Here is a 24,308-nt window from a genome sequence, read left to right on the forward strand (position 1 = left end):
ATTTATATCATGACTTGAACGGAATACAACCTTTTCGTCTTTCAGAGAAACGTGACAAAATAACAATTGACACTGAGCCACATGAGGAGATATTAGATTTTAAGGACAATCTTTACGGAGGAAAGTGAGTTAGAGAGTGGGAGAGTTTTAAGGAGGAAATTCCAGAAATTGAGACCTTGGCAACTCAATAATGGCAGAGGGATTAAAATCAGGAATGCTGAAGTGGCTGGAATTAAATGAGTGCAGAGATCTCAAAGGGGGGTGGAGGAGATTACAGTGATCAGGATGATCATTACCATGGATTAACAATGAGAAATTTAAACTTTGTGCCTTTTAAAAGGAAGCATTTGTAGATCAGTGGGCACAGGGGCTGGTGTGAGTAAGCACATTGGCAGTAGAGCTTTGGATGGGATGGAGGAGGTTGTTTAATGTTGGAGTCTGGCTGCGAGTGCGTTGGAATAATTTGGTTGAGGTAACAGAAGAATGGATGATGGTTTCTGCAGCAGATGAACAGAGACTAAGGTGGAGTTGAGCTATGTTCCGGAGATGGAAATCGGCAATCTTGGTGATGATGTGGATCTGTGGTCAAGAGCTCATCTCGGGGTGAAATATTTCACCATGGTTGTGAACAGTCTGCTTCAGCCTCAGACATTGGACAGGGATGGAATTGGTGACACGGGAGTGGAGTTTGTAGCGGGGATGAAAGGGAATGGGTTCAGTCTTCTCAACATTTAAGTTCTGTTCATCCAGCACTGGATGTCAGACAAGATCAACAGCGTGTGGCTTGGAAAGGAACTTGCAGGTGATGATGTTAACATACATCTGCTGTCCTGGTCCATCCAGGTGGTGAAGATTAAGGGTTTAAGAGATTCTGTTAAATTGTGATTCAGGTGTCAGTGGAGAAAATGACTCTCCATTGCCCCCTGTCACTCTGTTCTCACTCTCTCTCCCTTTCCCTCATTCTTTTAACTTTCTCTCATGCATAGAATTATCTAGCCAAGAGGTTGTGGATGATCCATCATTGAATATATTTAAGGATGAAATGGTGAGATTTTTGGTCTCTCAGGAAGTCAAGGACATGGGGAGCTGCCGGGAAAGGGGAATGGAAGACCAAGATCTGCCACAATTGTGTTCAATAGCAGAGCAGGTTCGATGGGCCGAATGGCCTAATTCTGCTCTTCTGTCTTATGGACCTGTCCTGTTGCATTGAAATATTTGTTTATATTCACTCCCGGGTCACTCTACCTGTATTCTGTTTAAAATTGTACCATTTAGTTTACTTTGCCTCTCCTCATTCTTCCTTCCAAATACATCCTTTTTAAAAAAAATGTTTTGAAATATTTTCTTAAAATAAATTTTGAGTACCCAATTCATTTTTTCCAATTAAAGGAAATTTAGTGTGGCCAATCCACCTACACTGCATATCTTTGGGTTGTGGAGGTGAAACCCACGCAAACACGGGGAGAATGTGCAAACTCCACACTGACAGTGACCCTGAGCCGGGACTGAACCTGGGACATCGGTGCCGTGAGGCAGCAGTGCTAACCATTGCACCACCATGCTGTCTCATTCCAAATACATCCTCGATTTGAATCACTTTGGGATGTTGTGAGCTTGTAAAAGATGCAAAATGAACACCAGTATTTTCTATCACATTTACAGCTGACTTAAGTTGGAGATTTTGCTCTGGCATATTTAAATAAGATTGACAGTCAAAGTTTAACTATTTTACTGCAGAAAGAGTTGGTTATAAATACAAGGTTCTTTAGTGCAGCCTTGGCAAACTGAGTGTAACCCCGAGAGTCTGGTGAGTGGGGGAATTCGGTGAAGGGTAAAGGATGTGTTTGCTCCCTTTACTACCTTTTTTGCCCTGTACAAATTGGTTCTTACTCTACAACTGGGAAATCATTTGCAATTTGTTGAGCATTTGGTAAGTTGTTCAGGTCTACTCTATTCCTAAGGTTCAGCAGGGAGTCAGTGAATTCAGAGGAATGAACCCAGACAGCAGTTCTTAAGGTTCAGTGCAGCCCTGGCAGCTCCATTCCCATCTCAGGAGAGCTCAGCAACTGCAGACACTGTTTACACCGGAGTTCTCCTGGTGCAGTGGGAGCAACATTTTGCTTCAACACCACCAAAACAACCTGATAATCAGTCACTCGTCAGATGCTGGTTGTGGAATCTTACAGCCAGCACAGGGCGAGTAAGTGAGCAGGACCTGACGTGAGAGAGCACATGGGCAGTAGAGAAGTGAACGCTGACACGTTCTAGTTGGGGGAAATGCGGACTGAATGTGAGGTTGACCAGGAATTTTAACTGGCGAATGGATGTGGGTTTCAGCAGCAGCCGAGCTGGGGTGGGGTGGATACAGGCGACATTATGGATTTTGAAATATCTGGTATGAGTGATGGTGTGAATATGTGGTTGGAATCTCATCTTAGCGTGGTGACACAGTGGTTAGCACTGCTGCCTCATAGCACCAGAACCCGGATTCAATTCCAGCCTTGGGTGACTGTCTGTGTGGAGTTTACACATCCTTTCCGTGTCTGCATGGGCTTCCTCCTGGTGCTCTGGTTTCCTCCCACAGTCCACAAACATGCAGGTTAGGTGGATTGGCCATGCTAAATTACCCCTTGGGTCCAAAAGATGTGCAGGTTAGATGGTTTCGCAGATAGGGCGGGCAGTGGGCATAGGTAGGGTGCCCTTTTCAAGGGCCAGTGTAGACTTGAAGGACCAAATGGACTCCTTCTGCACTGCAGAGATTCTATGATTGTGCAGAGTGTGGTTCAGCCTCAGACAGTTCCCAGGGAGAGGGATGGACTCGGGAGTTAGAGAACAGAATTTCTTTTTTTTAAAATAAATTTAGAGTGCCCAATTCATTTTTTCCAATTAAGGGGCAATTTAGCATGGCCAATACACCTACTATGCACATCTTTAGTTTGTGGGGGTGAAACCCATGCAGACACAGGGAGAATGTGCAAACTCCACACGGACAGTGACCCAGAGCCGGGATCGAACCTGGGACCTCGGCGTTGTGAGGCAGCAATGCCAACCACTCTGCCACCGTGCTGCCCTGAGAACGGAATTTCTAATGGTGACCGAACACAATGGCTTTGGTCTTCCCAATTATTAATTGGAGGAAATTTCTGCTCATCCAGTACTGGATGTGGGATAAGCAGTTTGATAATTTAGTAACAGTGGAGCAATGGAGAGGGATGGGGGTGAGGTAGAGCTGGGTGTTGTCAGTGTACTAACACGGTGCTTTGAGATAATGTCACCTTGTGGCAGCGTGTAGATGAGAAATAGGAGGGGCCGAGGACCGATCCTTGGGGGACACAGAGCACAAGGACTTGGAGAGGAAAGTGATACGAGATGGACGGTACTTTGCAACGACAGTAGGAAAAGTTTTTCTTTTTTAAGAGGATAGGTGATGATGGTGGATTTAAAGGTGAGAGTGACAGTATCAAAAAAGAGAGAGAAATGTTAACAATATCAGCTAACACCGAGAAGCTAACATGGTCAGGATGTTGAGTGCAAATGGGGTCTAAAGAGTGGAAGGCAGATCTCTGACAAGATCAGCTCTGAGGAAGATTGAAGATAGGAGTGAAAGTGGAGAAAGATGCAGGTTCAGGGCTCAGACTTAGAGAAATGGTTTGGTCTGGTGGGTTAGTGGGAGGGAGGGAAGCAGCGGAGGCAGCTGATCTGATTGTCTCAATCTCAGTGACAAAGAAGCTCCATCAGCTCCTCACACTTGTTATTGGAGGTGAGGTGAGGATGGAGGAGACTGGGGAACCCTTCAAAGGGAATTAATCTGTTAGAGATTATTTTAAAAATTACCACCCTGTGTTTAACATAAAAGCTGATTTATTTGACTTTTATGTGAAATGTTAACCATTATAACGGGAGTTTATTAACACCAGCAGAAACAGATCCAATGAATATGGTTCACTCCTGGATACAATTAACAGAACAATTCAATCACAGTCACTTGTGAAGTTGCTGGTGTAGCAGCAGGTTGGCTGACTGTGTGAATCCCTTCCCACACCCAGGGCAGGTGAACGGTCTTTCCCCAGTGTGAATGCGCCGATGTGTTACCAGGTGGGATGATTGAGTGAATCCTTTCCCACACTCTGAGCAGGTGAATGGCCTCTCCCCAGTGTGAACTCGCTGATGTGTCAGTAGGTGGGATGACCGAGTGAATCCCTTCCCACACTTGGAGCAGGTGAACGGCCTCTCTCCACTGTGGATGCGCTGATGTTCCAGCAGGGTGAATAACCGAGTAAATCCCTTCCCACACTCAGAGCAGTTGAAGGGTCTCTCCCCAGTGTGAACTCGCTGATGTACAATCAGATCAGATGATCGCCTGAACCCAGTCCCACAGTGAGAGCATCTGAACGGCCTCTCCCCAGTGTGAACACGTTGATGAAACATCAGTTCCCAGGAACTTGTATAGCCTTTCTCACAGTCCTGACATTTAAAAAGGTCTCTCCCCGGTGTGAATTCGCTGGTGTGTCCGCAGGTGGGATGAGTGAGCAAATCCTTTCCCACACGTGGAGCAGATGAATGGCCTCTCCCCAGTGTGAATTCGCTGGTGTACAGCGAGGACAGATAATGTCTTGAAACCAGTCTCGCACTGAGAGCACTTGAACGGTCTCTCGTCACTGTGAACACGTTGATGACCAGTCCGTTCCCGGGAACTTTTATGACACTTCCCACAGACTGGACATTTAAAAGGTCTCTCGTCTGTGTGAACTTGTCGGTGTTGCAGCAGAGTGGATGAACAAGTGAATCCCTTCCCACACTCAGAGCAGGTGAATGGTCTCTCCCCACTGTGACTGCGCTGATGATTCCCCAACTCAGATGGGAAATTAAAGCCCTTCCCACAGTCTCCGCATTTCCAAGGCTTCTCACTGTGGTGACAGTAGTTATGTTTTGTCAGACCAGATGACGGACTAAAGTCTTGTCCATACACAGAACATGTGTCCGGTTTCTTTTCACTGTGAACGGCGCATTTTCCTTCCATGTTTCAAATATGGTAGTATACAGGTTACAATAAACTGGTTTCAGTTTCCCGACTGCAAATCCTCCCCTTCTAATATCCTGTGAAATTGATTTAAAACAGAAAAGATGGAGTGAGAGAGAAGCAATAAAAACACAACGGTAGGTTGTGAAATTGAGCTGAATGAATCTGGACATTTGTGGGGCTGGCACTTGGAAAAAGTGACCATGAATGAACTGGTTCATATGTCCTTCAAGGAAGGGAACCTGCCACTTGGTCTGGACCTACACAATTATCTGGTCTCGCTGGGAGAAGAGAGCAAGAGAGGAGAGGGGAGGAGCAGGCAAGGAATGAAGTAGAGATATTTTATATATCTACAACTCAACAAGACGTTTGATATAACTTCCAAAAACTCCCATCTTCCTCCACCTAGAAGGACCAGGGTAGCAGGTGGTTGTGAACACCATCACCACCAAGTTCTCCTCCAACATACACACCATCCTGACTTGTTCAACATCCAATACTGGATGAACAGAAATTTCCTCCATTTTCATATTGTCTACAGTTCCCGCCAGCCACTATCTTCACCCCTTCTCCTCTGAACTGCCAGAGTCCGAACCAGACTAAATATTTCACCTTAAACTTGAGCTTTCAACCAGATATCAACATCATCATCATTATTGACTATTTCCACCTCAATAACATCACCCAACTAAGGATGGCAGATTTACACAGTGAATGTCAATGATTTGGAACTCAATCATTATGCTAAAAGGGCAATTACATTCAGGTGCTGAGTAATCAAATAATGTGGCCAGATTTTGATGTGAAACTTGGTTCAAGTTTCGTGTCTGCAAATCCTCTTCTAATACGCTCTAAATGGAGGTTTACAAAAACCATCACTGTCAGTCCAGAAACTAAATGCAAAAGAGACAAACATTTCTCTTGGTTTGAGTTTGCTGTATCTAAATCCTCCCCTTCTAACCCCCAGTAAAGGGGTTTCTAAAATCTATCACAGCAGTCCAGGAGAGAAATTCACAACACCCCCACCTCCGGCGTCCTGAACAAAGATGATGTGGAGATGCTTGGATTGGGGTGAGCTCAGTAAGAAGTCTTACACAAGGTTAAAGTCCAACAGGTCTGTTTCAAATCACTAGCTTTCGGAGCACGGTTCCTTTCTCAGGTGAATGATGAGGTAGGTTCCAGAATCATATCATAGAATTTACAGTGCAGAAGGAGTCCATTCGGCCCTTCGAGTCTGCACCGGCTCTTGGAAAGAGCACCCTACCCAAACACACACCTCCACTCTATCCCCATAAGCCAGTAACCCCACCCAACACTAAGGGCAATTTTGGACACTAAGGGCAATTTATCATGGCCAAGCCACCAAACCTGCACAACTTTGGACTGTGGGAGGAAACCGGAGCACCCGGAGGAAACCCACGCAGAAACGGGGAGGATGTGCAGACTCCGCAGACAGTGACCCAAGCCGGAATCGAACCTGGGACCCTGGAGCTGTGAAGCAATTGTGCTATCCACAATGCTACCGTGCTGCCATATATATATACCTCTTCATTCACCTGAGGAAGGAGCAGCTCTCCGAAAGCAAGTGATTTGAAACAAACCTGTTGGACTTTAACCTGGCGTCAGACTTCTTACTGAGCTCACCCCAATCCAACGCCGGTATCTCCACATCATCAGCAGCTGGTAAGGATGTGGAAACGTATAGGGAGCCATGCAGTCGGCGGATAGACGGGTAAAATTTATAAATGTCTGGTGAAGGCTTCAAACCTCGAATACGAACCTGCAGATCCCGCGTTTGCTGCTCCGAGTCTTTCTCCCGGGACCAAGCCCTGGGTAACATCCGCCGTCTTGGTTCAGCGTGGAGCAGAGCGCATGCGCTGGCGTCTTGGTGACGCTACAGCGTGGGCGGAACATCAAGGTTTCTGTTCCCAGCCGGGTCCTAGTGCCGGGGCGAACTGATCGTTCGCAACTGGTTTTTAACCCTCCCACACCCAGGCTGCAGCTGATGTTTGCAGCCTGGAGGACTCAGTCATTTATACATTCAGCGTGAGAAGCTGCAGCCCTGCCTCGCTACCTGAACGGGTTATACAACTTTTGGTTACACTTCAGCCCCAGGCTCGGCTGGGGACGTTGAATGAGTCAGGGGATTTTCTCATTGTTACCCACAGGATTTGTGTAGTCCTTTCCAGTCCATTATCAGGATATTTGTGTGATATTTTCTTACCCTCAGAGTGATTTGTCTTAATTTAAGAAACATTTCAGAGCAGACTTACTGGTGATTTTTAAAAGGAAAGAAGGTTATTTACTATCATACTGTTTCCCCGGATGTTTGAACATCTCAGTCTCGTATCTTTCACACTCACTGACTCATACACACACAGAAATTAGATACCGATCAAGTTGAAGCTGTTATTATGGAAATTGAATGTGTAGGAAGACTGGGTATCGCTGTAGGCCTGTTGTATGTTGAGCTGTTCCTTTAGTAGTTGGAGTGAAGCATTTTTAGAAACCAATAATTTCTGGGTGGCACAGTAGCACAGTGGTTAGCACAGCTGCTTCACAGCGGCAGGGTCCCAGGTTTGATTCCCGCTTGGGTCACTGTATATGCGGAGTCTGCATGTCCTCCCCGTGTCTCCATGGGTTTCCTCCGGGTGCTTCGGTTTCCTCCCATGTCCCAAGATGTGCACGTTAGGTGGATTGGCCATGATAAATTGCCCTTAGTGTCCAAAAAGGTGAGGTGAGTTTACGGGGATAGGGTGGAGGTGTGGGCTTAGGTAAGGGATTCTTTCCAAGAGGCAGACTTGATGGGCCAGATGGCCTCCTTCTGCACTGTAAATTCGATGATTCTGGGTCTCAATTGTCTCAAGCCTGGACAGGTAATAAGATTCTGCAAATCCGGGCAGTATGATGGAGGTCACACGTAATGTGACATGAACCCAAAGTCCTGGTTGAGGCCTTCCTCGTGCGTGCGGAACTTGGCTACCTGATTCTGCATTGTTGTGTGTCTTGAAGGCCGCCTTGGAGTACGCTTACCCGAAGATCAGACGCTGAATGTTCTTGACTGCTGAAGTGTTCCCCGACTGGAAGGGAACATTCCTGCCTGGTGATTGTCGCACGATGTCCGTTCATCCGTTGTTGTAGCGTCTGCATGGTCTCGCCAATGTACCACGCTTCGAGACATCCTTTCCTGCAGCGTATCAGGTAGACAACGTTGGCCGAGTCACATGAGTATGTACTGTTACCTGGTGGGTGGTGTTCTCGCGTGTAATGGTGATATCCATGTCGATGATCCGGCATGAATTGCAGACGTTGCCGTGGTAGGGTTGAGTGGTGTTGCTGTTCTCCTGAAGGTTTATTGCTGCGAACAATTGTCTGTTTGAGGTGAGGCGGTTGTTTGAAGGCAAGTAGTGGGGGTGTGGGGATGGCCTTGGCGTGATATTCGTCGTCATCGTTGACATGTTGAACGCTTCGAAGAAGATGTAGTCTCTCCACTCCAGGGAAGTACTGAATGACGAAGGGTATTCATTGGTTGTGTCCTGTGATTGTTTTCTGAGGAGGTCGGTGCGTCTTTTCACTCTGGCGTGTTGATCGAAAACGCAGAATCGCCAATCAGAAACTGGTAATCCTTCCTAGTTTAGTCAGAAACCATGAAGTCATTTTGTGGCTCATTTCTTTAACCTTTACCCAGGTGTCTGCTTTACATATGGGTCCTGAGATCCTCCCCAGCTAATCAAGTTTATCTTGATTCAGGTTTTGTGCTGGACATGTCCTTGGCAGAGATAACAGGCTGACACTGTCCTGTGTTGTCAACATAATTGACTTCTCACAACTGATTTCTTTTATTTTTAAAGTATTTTTATTAAGGTTTTGCAGAATTTTTCATAATAAAGCAACAGAAGCAATAATAACAAAACAAACTAGTGTGAATATTAACATAGTGTAAAAGGAGAATATAGAATAACAATTAAATAGACATTACCCCACGCGACCCAGTCTTCCCACACCATCCCAATGAAGCACTCACCGCCCCCCCCCCTACGGATTGCTGCTGCTGCTGACATTTTAATTTTTCCCGAGGAAGTCGACGAATGGCTGCCACCTCCGAGAGAACCCTAGCGAAGACCCTCTTAAGGCAAACTTTATTTTCTCGAGGCTGAGAAACCCAGACGTCATTAACTCAAGTCTCTACACTCGGGGGCTTCGAGTCCCTCCACATTAATAAAATCCGTCTCTGGGCTACTAGGGAGGCAAAGGCCAAGATGTTGGCCTCTTTCGTCCCCTGAACTCCCGGGTCATCTGCCACTCCAAAGATCGCTATCTCTGGCCTCGGCACCACCCGTGTGTTAAACACCTTGGACATTGCCCTCGCGAACCCTTGCCAGAACTCTCTAAGCTCCGGGCATGCCCAAAACATGTGGACATGGTTTGCAGGGTTGCCTTGCACCACATACAACTGTCTTCTACCCCAAAAACCTTGCTCATTCTCACTGCCGTCATGTGTGCCCAGTGGACCACCTTAAATTGAATTAGACTGAGCCTGGCACATGATGAGGAGGAATTAACCCTGCCCAGGACCTCTGCCCACAGACCCGCTTCCAACTCCTCACCCAGCTCCTCCTCCCACTTGCCCTTGAGCTCCTCCACCGGGGTTTCCTCCGCCTCCTGTAGTTCCTGGTAGATATCCGACACCTTCCCCTTCCCCACCCAGGTGCCGGAGACCACCCTGTCCTGTATCCTCAGTGACGGCAGCCTCGGAAAGGCCACTACCTATTTTTTCAGGAAGGCTCATAGTTGCAGATATTTAAAGGCGTTTCCTGGCGGCAGATTAAATTTGTCCTCTAGCGCCTTCAAACTGGGAAAGCTTCCGTCTATGAATAGATCTCCCATCCTTCTGATGCCTGCCCTCTGCCAGCTCTGGAACCCACCATCCATACTACCCGGAACAAACCTGTGGTTGTTGAATATCGGGATCCAAACCAATGCTCCCTCCACCTTCCTCCTCCATTGTCCCCAAATCCACAGTGTCGCCACCACCCCCGGACTTGTGGAGTAACGGGTCTTTGAGAACGGCGAAGGAGCTGTTATCAAAGCTCCCAGACTAGTACCTTTACATGACGCCACCTCCAGCTGCTCCCACACCAACCCCCCCCCCCCTCCCCCCCCCATCACCCACTTCCTAATCATAGCTATATTGGCCGATTGCAACTGATTTCTGACTAATCCAGCTATTTCTAAGCTGTGATCTTGTTTTCCTAATTTCTTGATTATAAACTGTAGATCAGTGTTCTTCAATTTCTTTTTACGGGGACCCATTTTTACCAACCGGCCGACCTGAGCCACCCACCATTTTCTCTTCCTTTGTTTGCTGCTGACAAAAATGGAGGAAATGGTTTTGGGTCCATTTGGCCCTCAGACACGCTCCTCCAATGGAACCTGTTGGATGAAGGTGAAGCCTTCCGGTGTCGGAAAGTATGGAGTCTCAATCTGTTCAAAGTTCTTCATTTTTTTCCTGCAAAATTTTATCAAATAAAACCCTCCCAAACTTGTAAAAAAAAAGAATAAAATAAATGAAAAAAATAAAAATTAAATAAATAAAATAAATGAATAAAATGAATAAACCCCCCCCCCAAACTTGTAAATCAAAAGCGTCCGCACTGCGCATGCGTGCCCGATCATCGGAGCACATTCGCATAGTTTTGTGCATACGCACCGATGATCTGGCACGCATGCGCAATGCGGTCGCATTTTCTTTACATGTATACGGGCATTTTGAAGGCCGCTTGCAGCCGCCGTTAATAACAGTGACCCTCCCGACACCCGCCCGCGACCCACCCGGTCATGGTAATACTGACACTGTCAATGTCTTTTATAAGGTAAAAGAGGACACTGATTTGCAGATGGGAAACTCAAACCAGACATCACATCAAGATCTGACAGAGTCACTCAATTCATCAAGATCTGAATATCATCGGTCTTTGAATGTGGAAGGAGAAATGTTTGTTGGTTCTGTCATTTTCAAACATCAGGGTGACTGGAAAAGCAGAGATCCACACCCCTGAGTGAGAGTGTTAAAGTGAACTGACTGCGAAAAGAGCTTTAACCAGTTACACAGCCTGAAAAAACATCACACCATTCACAGCGGAGAGAAACCGTACACGTGTTCTGTGTGTGGACAAAGCTTCAACTGATCATCCAACCTGGAGAGACACAAGGACATGAACACCATGGAAAAACCGTGGAAATGTGGGGACTGTGGGAAGGGATTCAAATACCCATCCCTGCTGGAAATGCATCGACGGAGTCACACTGGAGAGAGGCCGTTCACATGCTCCGTTTGTGGGAAGCGATTCATTCAGTCATCGCACCTGCTGACCCACCAGCAAGTTCACATTGGTGAGAGGCTGTTTAACCAGTCAGACTGTGATAAGAACTCTAAAAGCTCCGAGGATCTGGCCAAGCAGCAGGTTGTTCGCACTGAGGGGCAGTTCAGCTGCTCTCACTCGGGGAAGCTGTTTAAACGATCGCAGACACTCATTGAACATGAACGTACTCACACTGGGGAGAGACCATTAACCTGCTCTGTGTGTGGGAAAGGATTCACACGATCATCCCACTTGCTGACACACCAGCAAGTTCACACTGGGGAGAGGCCGTTCACCTGCTCCGTGTGTGGAAAGCGATACATTCAGTCATCGCACCTGCTGACCCACCAGCAAGTTCACATTGATGAGAAGCTGTTTAACCAGTCAGCCTGTGATAAGAACTCTAAAAGCTCCGAGGACCTGGTCAAGCAGCAGGTTGTTCGCACTGAGGGTCTGTTCAGCTGCTGTCACTGTGGGAAGCTGTTTAAACGATCGCAGACACTCATTGAACATGAACGTACTCACACTGGGGAGAGACCATTAACCTGCTCTGTGTGTGGGAAAGGATTCACACGATCATCCCACTTGCTGACACAGCAGCAAGTTCACACTGGGGATAAAACATTCATCTGCTGCGAATGTGGGAATGGATTCACTTGTACATCTGATTTACTGACACACCAGCGAGTTCACACTGGGGAGAGGCCGTTCACCTGCTCGGAGTGTGGGAAAGGATTCACTCACTCATTCCACCTGCTGAGACAGCAACGCAGCCACACCGAGGAGAGACCGTTCACTTTCTCTCGGTGTGGGAAGGGAATCACTCAGACAGCCCATCTTCTGACACAGCAGCAAGTTGACAAGTGTCCACAGGGGTTGGATTCTGCAGTTATTGCTGCTGTTAATCTCATCCCGGACTGAACCTTCTTCATTCTGACAGTTGGAGTTTATTTCTGATAATAATCCCTATAACTGATTTCTGATAACGAATCCCTATAATCTCCTGCTCCTAGTTCTTATGTTCTGATGAATGTGGGAAGGGATTCGTTTGTCCAGCCTACTTACTGAGTCACCAGTGGGTTCACACTGGGGAGAGACCATTCTCCTGCTCTGACTGTGGGAAGGGATTCACTCGCTCATTTCACCTGCTGGTTCACCAGCGAGTTCACACTGTGGATAAACCATTCACCTGCTCAAAGTGTGGGAAGGGATTCACTCAGTCATCCCACTTGCTGACACACCAGCAAGTTCACACTGGGGAGAGGGCTGGGGTTTAATCCTCTGGATAAATGTCAGATGAACTAATATTGTTTCAGACACACAGTCAAGACCTTCATTTCTTCAGGATAAGAGGAGATTAATTCATGTCCTGATACAGACTGCTGCATTTTGGGAACTTTTCTCCTTTATAACTCTAGATTATTTCAGTTGTGACACCTTGAGTTACTCCATGGACTAGTTCCAGCTCTCCATTGCTCCCAGAGTCTCTCTCTTAGCCTTCGGATCCAGGGAAGTTATCAGTAACATACCGGGGATCACTGAACACAAAACAGAGTCATTTGCACTGATGTGCTTGTCTCCCCAATCATTGACGATGTTGTTGTTTGTGGAACCTCCTGCTCCTCTGATTTGTTTAATTGTTCACCACCATCCACGACTGAATGTAGCAGAGCAGCACAATGGCATCGTGTTTAGCACTGCTGCCTCACAGCGCCAGGCATCAGGATCGATTCTGACCTTGGGCAGCTGTCAGTGTGGAGTTTACACATTCTCCCCGTGTGTGCGTGGGTTTCCTCCGGGTGCTCCAGTTTCCTCCACAGTCCAAAGATGTGCAGGTTGGGTAAATTGCTCCTCGGTGGGGTTAGGGGATAGGGTGGAGTTTGGGCTTAGATGGGGTGCTGTTTCAGTGCAGACTCGATGGGCTGAATGGCTTCCTATTCTGTAGGGATTCTATGACTGCAGCTTTGATCTGATCTGTTGTTTTTGCGATCGCTTACCCCTGCCTAGAGCCTGTTGTTTCCGCTGTTTATCATGGATTCTGTTTTAGGAATACCTGCTGCTGCTCCTGACATGTTCTCCTCCACTCCATGTTGAACCAGGGTTGGTCCCTTGGCTTGATGGTAATGGTAGAGTGAGGGATATGCCAGCCGATGAGGTTACAGATTGTGATTGAATATTAGTCTGCTGATGGCCCACACCTCATGGATATCCTGTTTTTAGCGAGATGTGTTCTGAAGCGACCCCACTTAGCACAGTGATGGTGTCACACAGGACAATGGAGGGTATTCTCAGTGTGAAGATGGGACTTTGTCTCATAAGGTCACAAGAATATTGTTTTTTCTATTCTTCCTGCCAAAGTCGACAAGTGAAATCCATCCCATGGCCCGAACAAAGTTATACTTTAACGGTGTAATTACATAGCAACTGCTGCGATTCCCATAAAGGTTGGATGAACTAAGGTCTGGAACCATTAGCTCCCCAGCCATTGGTTGACTGCCAGTGGGTCAGAATGGAGGAGAGTTTGGGTCGGGGGTCGGTATTGAAGGCGCTAGCAACAACACTGCTCCTGACGGCCCTGGGGAAATACTCAGGGAGTCGGGTAGTAATAGCTTAGTTGAGAATTTGGAGGCGGTTTCGCCAGCATTTCAGGTTGGGGGCAGGATCAAGGGAAGTGCCAATTCGGGGGAAACATAGATTTAAGCCAGGGAAGTGGGATGGAAATTTTCAGAGATGGGAGGAGAAAGGAATTAGGACATTAAAAGATTTGTTTCTTGGGTGTCGGTTTCCAGGATTGAAGGAGCTGGGAGCGAAGTATGAGCTGGGGGTGGCACAAACCACGATCATATGTTTTGGTCCTGTCCAAAGCTGGAGGATTACTGGAAGGAGGATTTTAGGGTAATCTCTAAAGTGGTGCACGTGAATCTGGACCCGGGCCCTCGGGAGGCCATATTCGGGGTGTCGGACCAGCCGGGGTTGGAAGTGGGCATGGAGGCAGATGTTGTAGCCTTTGCCTCATTGATAGCCTGAAGGCAGATACTGTTAGAGTGGAGACCAACCTCTCCACCCTGTGCCCTGGCGTGGCGTGGCGGGGGGGGGGGGGGGGGGGGGGGGGACCTGCTGGAATTCCTGACTCTTGAGAAGGTCAAATTTGAACAGAGGGAAAGGATGGAGGGGTTTGACAATTCATGGGCGTTATTCATTGTGCACTTTCGAGAATTAGATTACATCGAACATTAGGGGGGGCTGCTGGGAGGGTTGGTGGACTGTATGTGATAATGGTGACTATGGGTGATTCCTGATTCCTTTTTGTCATTTGTTTATGTTCACATGCGGGCTAATGTTTGGGGGTTTGGTGGGAGGATGGGTTTGCTGTTGTTGATCTGGGGATTGACATTACATTCATTACTGATTATTATTTATTGTTGGTGAGTGTAAATTTAGGAGAAAATGTGAAAAAGGAGAATAAAAGTATTTATTAAAAAAACACCAGCCATTGATAATTAACCGTTATACTTCGGTTCGAGGCATTTGTGTGAAGAAAACTGAGAGGTTTCAATCCTTCAACCTTGTGTCTGAAATTAGTTTCACCTTTAACTTGTAGTTTCTGGAAAGAAGCAGTCACTTTCTGTCACTGTTTAGAGTTTAAGTTCTCCAATCAGTTTTCATAGCTCTTTAGTTATTTTAACTCATATTACTTACCAACATATATTCATTGAATATATCATGCTGTATTTTGCTCTCTCAGCAGTTAAACCCTGCTCACATTTAAGCACTGATTTTATGCACACTTGGTATAAATTTTATATCTGAAATGACTTTGAAGAGAGATGGGAAAGACCAAAGTGCCATTTGTCCCTCTCAGTGTGACCCTGAAGGACTGTGTCCAGGCTGAAGTTCTGGTCCTGCCGTGTGATCCTCCCCCAGATTGTCCTTTCTGAGCTCCAGACAGGTGAAGTTAACCACTCAGGTAGGAAGGACAAAATACACAACAGGTTTAAACAAAGCCGATTTATTTGACAATAATCCAGAATATTAAACTTCATTCCAGTTACTGGAATTATTAACATCAGCAAAAACAAACTCCAACTGTCAGAATGAACCTGGTTCAGTCCTGGATGTGATTAACAGCAGCAATAACAGCAGAACCCAACCCCTGTAATCACCGTGAATTCACTGGTGTCTCAGTGGGTGAGATGACCAAGTGAATCTCTTGCCACACACACAGCGGGTGAACAGCCTCTTACTCGTGTGAATGTGTTTGTCTGTCAGCAGATCCGATTTGCTTTTAAATCTCTGCCCACACTCAGAACTTTGAAAAGTGTGGACAAGTGAATGTGTGTTGAGGTGGGATGACTGAGCGAATCTCTTCCCACACATGGAACAGATGCACTGTCTCTGCCCAGTGTGAGTGCGCTGGCGGACACTGAATCCACATGTTCACTTGAATCAGTCCCACTGTGAGAGATTCTGAACAGTCTCTTGTCAGTGTATTTTATAATACTTTCCACAATCCAGGCATTTAGAATATCTTCCGTCAGTGTGAACTCACTAGTGTGTTAACAGGTTGAATGAAGCAGTGAATCCCTCCCCACACATGGAGCAGGTGAATGACCTCGCCCCGGTGTGAACTCACTGGTGTTGCTGCAGGATGGACAATCGACTGAACCTCTTCCTGCACTGAGAGCAGGTGAATGGAGTGGAACCGGAGTGAATGCACTGGTGAACCATCAGTGAATGTGGGTTTTACAGCTCCTGTCACAGTCTCAGCATTTAAACCCTCTCTCTGCAGTATGAACTCACTGTGTGTGGGGAGGCTGGCGGGAGGAGTTGGACACGGAGAGATATTTGTCCAGGTGGATTGGCAGAAGTGAGGAAACTAGCAGAGGCAGCTGTTTGGATTGTCTCGCACTTATTGGAGGGGAGGAGGGAGGAGACAGGGGAGAGGGAGAACATATCAACAGGAACTAATTTGTCTTCGAGATATTAAAAAGATTCAACACAATGCATGTGAAATGGAAAGTTTACTTATTTCACTTTGATTCACAATATTAACTACTATAACTGGGCTGGGGTTTATTAACAACATCAGAAACAGGCCCCAATGAACATGGTTCAGTCCTGGATGTGTTTAACAGCAAATTCCAATCACTGTCGTTACTCGTGAAGTCGCTGGTGTCTCAGCAGGGCGGATGAGTGAGTGAATCTCATCTTACACACAAAGCAGGTGAATGGCCTCTCTCCCGTGTGAACTCGCTGGTGTGTCTGCAGATTGGATAAGGTAGTGACTCTCTTCCCACACTTGGAGCAGGTGAATGGGCCCGACGCAGTGTGAGTGCGCTGGTGTATCAACAGGGCGAGTGACTGAATGAATCCTTTCCCACACATGGTACAGGTGAATGGCCTCTCCCCAGTGTGAGTGCGTTGATGTATCAGCTGGTTGGATAAGGTAATGAATCCCTTCCCACACATGGAGCATGTGAATGGTTTCTCCCCAGTGTGAACTCTCTGGTGTATAACCAGGTGGGATGACCGAGTGAATCCCTTCCCACACTCAGAGCAGGTGAATGGCCTCTCCCCAGTGTGGGTGCGTTGATGTACAGTGAGTTGAGAGGACCATCTGAACCCAGTCCCACAGTGAGAGCACCTGTATGGTGTCTCGTCAGTGTGAACACGTCGATGTCGCATAAGTTCCCCGGAACTTTTAAAGCACTTCTCACAGTCTGAGCATTTAAAAGGTCTCTCCCCAGTGTGAGCGCGTTGGTGTACAGTGAGTTGAGATGACCATTTGAACCCAGTCCCACAGTGAGAGCACCTAAACGGTCTCTCGTCAGTGTGAACGCGTTGGTGAGACATCAGTTCGCTGGAACCTTTAAAGCACTTCCCGCAGTCTCCACACTTAAAAGGTTTCTCTTCAGTGTGAATTTGCTGGTGTTTTACCAGAATCTTTGACTTCATGAATTCCTTCCCACACACAGAGCAGGTGAACGGCCTCTCTCCAGTGTGACTGCGTCGATGGGTTTCCAACTCAGACGGGTATCTGAATCCCTTCCCACAATCCCCACATTTCCACGGTTTCTGCCTGGTCTGACTGCATTTATGTTTTGACAGTCCAGGTGATCGACTGAATCCTCGTTCACACACACAACACGTGTACGGTTTCTCCCCACTGTGAACGATGCTTTTTCCTTCCATGTTCGAAATTCGATGATATAAAGTCATAATAAATTGGGTGACTGTCAGATCCTGATGCGATGTTCGATTTGAGTTTCCCAACAAATCCCCTTCTCATACCCTGTGAAATTGATTTAAACAGAAAATAGGGAGTGAGAGAGAACCCACAAGAACACAAAGGCAGGTTGTGAAATTGAGCTGAATTATTCTGGTCATTTGTGGGGCCGGCTCTGGGGAAAAGTGACCATGAAAACTGCTGGATTGTCAGAAAAACCCAACTGGTTCACTGATGTCCTTCAGGGAAGAGAACCTACCACCTGGTCTGGATCTACAGAAGACTCGGTCCTTTATGTCTTCAACTCAAACAGAACTTAGAATCTCCAAACTCTGAAGCTCTACCACCACCAAGAAAGAGCTGAGTGCTCAGCCATTCAGAGGCATTTAAGACTCAACCTCATTGCTGTGGGTGCTTCCACACGGAGGCCAGACTGGGTAAGGATGACAGATTTCCTTCAAGGATATTTACCAGATGGGTTTTTACAACAATCAACAATAGTTTCATGGTCGTCATTAGACTTTTTAAATTCCATATTTTTATTGAATTCAAATTCCACCATCTGCCCTGGTGGGATTCAAACCCATTTCCCCAGAGCATTAGCCTGGGTCTATGGATTACAAGTGCAGTCACAATACAACTACGCCAATGTGTCCCCCTTTGTGATGTATGTTAACACCATCACCTTCAAGTTCCCCTCAAAATCACACAGCAGCCTGACTAGTCTGACCCAGTACAAGAGGAACTGGAATTTCCTCCATTTAAATCCTGGGAAAATGAAGTCATTGTCTTCAGTCCCCGCTACAAACTCCACTCCCTGAACACCAACTCCAACCCTCTCCCTGGCAACTGAGTGAGGTTGACGCAAACTCTTCACAACTTCAGAATAATATTTGACCCAAGATGAGTGTACAAGCACAAATCCCCATCATCACCATGACCACCATTTCCACATCAGGAACTTCACCCAACTGCACCCTAAACCCAGTTCATCTATTGCTGAAACTCCGATCCATTCCTGTTACCTCTAAACATATTATCCTACACACTCCCGGCCAGCCTCCCAGATTCATCCTCCCTGTGATCCTGGGGTCAAACAAAACTCTGCTGCCTGTGTGCTTACTCACACCAAGTCCTGTTCACCCATCACCCCTATGCTCACTGACCGACCGCTGTAATCTCCTCCAGCCTCACAACCCTCTGGGATCTGCACTTCCTCGAATTCCTGTACATTCTGATTCTAACTGTGCCACCATTTGTGGCTGCACCTTCATTTTCCCAAGGCCATAAATTGTGGAATTTCCTCCCTGACTCTTTCCGCCTCTCAATCCAACTTTCCTACTTTAGGATATTCCTTCAAACCTACCTCTTTGATCAAACTTTTGGCCATCGGCCCGAATATCTCCTTACGTAGCTCGGTGTCAATGTCGGTGATAACATTTCTGTGAATTATTGAGGAATGTTTTATTACATTAAAGGCTCAATATAAACAGAGTAGCGGATAATGATTTAAACATATATCACCGCTGTTCCTTCATCATCACTGGGGGAATAACCTGTAACTCCTTATCTAACAGCAGTGTGGTAACACCTTCACCACACATACTGCAGCAGTTCAAGAAGGTCAAGCGTTATAATCTCACGAACTGGGGTTGGGCAATATTTGCTGTTGGTCTTGTTAGTGACACCATTGAGGAGTCACCCGGGGAGTGGGGGTGATGTCACTGTGCAATTGTGGGTGTGTGATGACATCACCAGACAGCAAGACAGAACATTTGGGTCGGTGCAAACTAGTGATCACCACACAGTATGGAGGATGTGAGGGTCCTTGAGACAGTGCAAAGGAGATTTACCAGAATGGTTCCAGGGTTGAGGGATTATAGTTGCAATGTTAGGTTGGAAAAACTGCAGTTGGATTTTGTTTATTGTCACATGTACCTAGGTACAATGAAAAGTATTCAGATAATTAAGTGCATGAATATAAAATAAAATAAATAAATAGGGCGACACAAGGTACACAAGGTAACTACATCACAGAGACGTGGTTGCAGGGGGTTCAGGACTGGCATTGAAACATCCAGGGATTCACAACCTATCGAAAAGACAGAGAGGTGGGCAGAGGGGGTGGGGTTGCCTTGTTAATTAGGAATGAAATTAAATCAATAGCACTAAACGACATAGGGTCAGATGATGTGGAGTCTGTGTGGGTAGAGTTGAGGAACCACAAAGGCAAAAAAACCATAATGGGAGTTATGTACAGGCCTCCTAACAGTGGTCAGGACCAGGGGCACAAGATGCACCACGAAATAGAAAGTGCATGTCAGAAAGGCAAGGTCACAGTGATCATGGGGGACTTCAATATGCAGGTGGACTGGGTAAATAATGCTGCCAGTGGACCCAAGGAAAGGGAATTCATTGAATGTTTACAGGAGGGCTTTTTGGAACAGCTTGTGATGGAGCCCACGAGGGAACAGGCCATTCTGGACTTAGTGTTATGTAATGAGCCAGACTTGATTAAAGATCTTAAAGTAAGAGAGCACTTAGGAGGCAGTGATCATAATATGGTCGAATTCAATCTCCAATTTGAAAGAAGGTAGAATCAGATGTAAAGGTGTTACAGTTAAATAAAGGTAACTACAGGGGCATGAGGGAGGAACTGATGAAAATCGACTGGCAGCAGAGCCTAGTGGGAAAGACAGTAGAACAACAATGGCAGGAGTTTCTGGGAGTGATTGAGGACACAGTACAGAGCTTCATCCCAAAGAAAAGAAAGGTTATCAGAGGGAGGATTAGACAGCCATGGCTGACAAAGGAAGTTAGGGAATGCATCAAAGCAAAAGAGAAAGCCTATAATGTGGCAAAGAGTAGTGGGAAGTCAGAAGATTGGGAAGGCTACAAAAACAAACAGAGGATAACAAAGAGCGAAATAAGGAAAGAGAGGATCAATTATGAAGGCAGGCTAGCCAGTAACATTAGGAATGATAGTAAAAGTTTATTTAAATACATTAAAAACAAACGGGAGGCAAAAGTAGACATTGGGCCACTCCAAAATGACGATGGTAATCTAGTGATGGGAGACAAGGAAATAGCTGAGGAACTAAATAAGTACATTGCGTCAGTCTTCACAGTAGAAGACATGAGTAATATCCCAACAATTCAGGAGAGTCAGGGGGCAGAGTTGAATATGGTAGCCATCACAAAGGAGAAAGTGCTAGAGATGTGCTGGATTTAGTAAGGGGAGGTCGTGCCTGACAAATCTGTTAGAGTTCTTTGAAGAGATAACAAATAGGTTAGACCAAGGAGAGCCAATGGATGTTATCTATCTTGACTTCCAAAAGGCCTTTGATAAGGTGCCTCACGGGAGACTGCTGAGTAAAATAAGGGCCCATGGTATTCGAGGCAAGGTACTAACATGGATTGACGATTGGCTGTCAGGCAGAAGGCAGAGAGTTGGGATAAAAGGTTCTTTTTCGGAATGGCAATCGGTGACGTGTGGTGTCCCGCAGGGTTCAGTGTTGGGGCCACAGCTGTTCTCTTTATATATTAACGATCTAGATGACGGGACTGGGGGCATTCTGGCTAAGTTTGCCGATGATACAAAGATAGGTGGAGGGGCAGGTAGTATGGAGGAGGTGGGGAGGCTGCAGAAAGATTTAGACAGTTTAGGAGAGTGGTCCAAGAAATGGCTAATGAAATTCAGCGTGGGCAAGTGCGAGGTCTTGCACGTTGGAAAAAAGAATAGAGGCATGGACTACTTTCTAAACGGTGACAAAATTCATAAGTGCAAAGGGAATTGGGAGTCCTAGTCCAGGATTCTCTAAAGGTAAACTTGCAGGTTGAGTCCGTAATTAAGAAAGCAAATGCAATGTTGTCATTTATCTCAAGAGGCTTGGAATATAAAAGCAGGGATGTACTTCTGAAGCTTTATAAAGCATTAGTTAGGCCCCATTTAGAATACTGTGAGCAATTTTGGGCCCCACACCTCAGGAAGGACATAGTGGCACTGGAGCGGGTCCAGCGGAGATTCACACGGATGATCCCAGGAATGGTAGGCCTAACATACGATGAACGTCTGAGGATCCTGGGATTATATTCATTGGAGTTTAGGAGGTTGAGGGGCGATCTAATAGAAACTTACAAGATCATGAATGGCTTAGATAGGGTGGACGTAGGGAAGTTGTTTCCATTAGCAGGGGCGACTAGGACCTGGGAGCACAACCTTAGAATAAAAGGGAGTCACTTTAGAACAGAGATGAGGAGAAATGTCTTCAGCCAGAGAGTGGTGGGTCTGTGGAATTCATTGCCACAGAGGGCGGTGGAGGCCGGGACGTTGAGTGTCTTTAAGACAGAAGTTGATAAATTCTTGATTTCTCGAGGAATTAAGGGCTCTGGAGAGAGCGCGGGTAAATGGAGTTGAAATCAGCCATGATTGAATGGTGGAGTGGACTCGATGGGCCGAATGGCCTTACTTCTGCTCCTATGTCTTATGGTCTTATACATGAACACTGGCAGAGGGTGATGTTTGCAGGGGTGTAGTGTTAATCAAGCCAGTCCATAAGAGGGTTGTCTCCTTGGAGCAAATGGCAGAGGGGAGATTTGACAGAGGTGTACCGGTTTATGATAGGTTTAGATAAGGTAGATAAAGAAACATCCCCATTACCCGACCATACAATGATTTCAGGACAGATTTACGATTTGGGGGCAAGACGTATGGGTGGTGGTGGGGATGTGATGAATACATTTCACCAAGTGAGTGGTAATGATCTGGAACTCAATGCTAAAATTTAGAAGTCAATAATATCCAGATCGTGATGAATCCAGCCGTCAGTCCGGGAGAGAAATTCACAACATTCTCTCCTCCTCCTGACAGGACAGGGTTCACCTCGCATGCGTCCTGCTGCTCCTTTAGGATGGTGGCAATTAACCTGGGCCTGGCCCCTGCCGGAAGTACAGCGGCCCGGGGAAGCGCGCCGCAGGGGTGAGAGTGTCTTATTCGCGGATTGAGGTCTTCACTGAGTGTTTATCAAGTCTTTCCGCCCACCCATAGCGCCCACTGCTCTCTCGGACACACTGTTACCTTACCCGCTGTGGAAACCAGAAACAAGCTGCTCCCCTTCGCCATCACTCCCACTGCGCATGTTCCTTACACTGGGCTGTTCCGCGCCTGCGCAATGGTCTCTTGTCCGTATCCGGGACAGTCTCTACCGCGAGGCATGCTGGGCAGAATGCCCGCCATTGAAGATAATGGCTCAGATTTATTTGTTGTTGTTGAATGTCGACTGGGACTGAAGGACCATACAGAAGCGCAAAAGCACGACCCCAATTCTCTTTTGGAGTTGGTCTGAAATTGTGAGACACAGTGGAAATAAATAGACAAAACCATTCTTATAGGCACAAATGGATAATAATAATCTTTATTATTGCCACGAGTAGGCTTAGATTAACACTGCAATGAAGTTACTGTGAAAATCCCCGGCGCCTGTTCGGATACAGTGAAGTAGAATTCAGAATGTCCAAATTACCTAACAACGTGTCTTTCGGGACTTGTGAGAGGAAACCGTAGCAGTCGGAGGAAACCCACACAGACACGGGGAGAACATGCAGACTCTGCCAGACAGTGATCCAAGTACATAGAACATAGAACATAGAACGATACAGCGCAGTACAGGCCCTTCGGCCCACGATGTTGCACCGAAACAAAAGCCATCTAACCTACACTATGCCATTATCATCCATATGTTTATCCAATAAACTTTTCAATGCCCTCAATGTTGGCGAGTTCACTACTGTAGCAGGTAGGGCATTCCACGGCCTCACTACTCTTTGCGTAAAGAACCTACCTCTGACCTCTGTCCTATATCTATTACCCCTCAGTTTAAAGCTATGTCCCCTCGTGTCAGCCATTTCCATCCGCGGCAGAAGGCTCTCACTGTCCACCCTATCTAACCCCCTGATCATTTTGTATGCCTCTATTAAGTCTCCTCTTAACCTTCTTCTCTCTAACGAAAACAACCTCAAGTCCATCAGCCTTTCCTCATAAGATTTTCCCTCCATACCAGGCAACATCCTGGTAAATCTCCTCTGCACCCGCTCCAAAGCCTCCACGTCCTTCCTATAATGCGGTGACCAGAACTGTACGCAATACTCCAAATGCGGCCGTACCAGAGTTCTGTACAGCTGCAACATGACCTTCTGACTCCGGAACTCAATCCCACTACCAATAAAGGCTAACACTCCATAGGCCTTCTTCACAACCCTATCAACCTGGGTGGCAACTTTCAGGGATCTATGCACATGGACACCTAGATCCCTCTGCTCATCCACACTTTCAAGAACTTTACCATTAGCCAAATATTCCGCATTCCTGTTATTCCTTCCAAAGTGAATCACCTCACACTTCTCTACATTAAACTCCATTTGCCACCTCTCAGCCCAGCTCTGCAGCTTATCTATATCCCTCTGTAACCGGTTACATCCTTCCACACTATCAACAACACCACCGACTTTAGTATCGTCTGCAAATTTACTCACCCACCCTTCTGCGCCTTCCTCTAGGTCATTGATAAAAATGACAAACAGCAACGGCCCCAGAACAGATCCTTGTGGTACTCCACTTGTAACTGAACTCCATTCTGAACATTTCCCATCAACCACCACCCTCTGTCTTCTTTCAGCTAGCCAATTTCTGATCCACATCTCT

At 46.6% G+C, this 24,308-nt stretch overlaps 1 protein-coding gene and 1 long non-coding RNA gene across 4 annotated transcripts; both read right to left on the bottom strand.

Moving 5' to 3' along the window:
- Positions 1 to 3,843: 3,843 nt before the first annotated feature.
- On the bottom strand, positions 3,844 to 6,879 carry LOC140418831 (uncharacterized). The gene is made up of 2 exons (XR_011945364.1): positions 6,801 to 6,879; positions 3,844 to 5,097 (listed from the first exon to the last, which is right to left on the bottom strand). It is a non-coding gene; the product is annotated as an uncharacterized lncRNA (long non-coding RNA).
- An 8,496-nt stretch (positions 6,880 to 15,375) lies between these two features.
- On the bottom strand, positions 15,376 to 22,768 carry LOC140418832 (uncharacterized). Of its 3 annotated transcripts, none has more exons than XM_072502458.1 (3): positions 22,691 to 22,768; positions 18,975 to 19,050; positions 15,376 to 17,674 (listed from the first exon to the last, which is right to left on the bottom strand). In XM_072502458.1, exon 3 carries the CDS (start codon positions 17,599 to 17,601, stop codon positions 16,537 to 16,539), a length of 1,065 nt encoding a protein of 354 aa, XP_072358559.1. In that variant the 5' UTR covers positions 17,602 to 17,674; positions 18,975 to 19,050; positions 22,691 to 22,768; the 3' UTR covers positions 15,376 to 16,536. The 3 variants fall into 3 exon arrangements, with proteins under 3 accessions (XP_072358559.1, XP_072358560.1, XP_072358561.1); XM_072502459.1 differs by having other exon boundaries at positions 22,686 to 22,714; XM_072502460.1 differs by lacking the exon at positions 18,975 to 19,050 and having other exon boundaries at positions 22,691 to 22,741.
- Positions 22,769 to 24,308: the final 1,540 nt, after the last annotated feature.

Source organism: Scyliorhinus torazame, chromosome 5 (assembly GCF_047496885.1).
Source record: "Scyliorhinus torazame isolate Kashiwa2021f chromosome 5, sScyTor2.1, whole genome shotgun sequence".
In the NCBI taxonomy this organism is placed as follows: domain Eukaryota; kingdom Metazoa; phylum Chordata; class Chondrichthyes; order Carcharhiniformes; family Scyliorhinidae; genus Scyliorhinus; species Scyliorhinus torazame.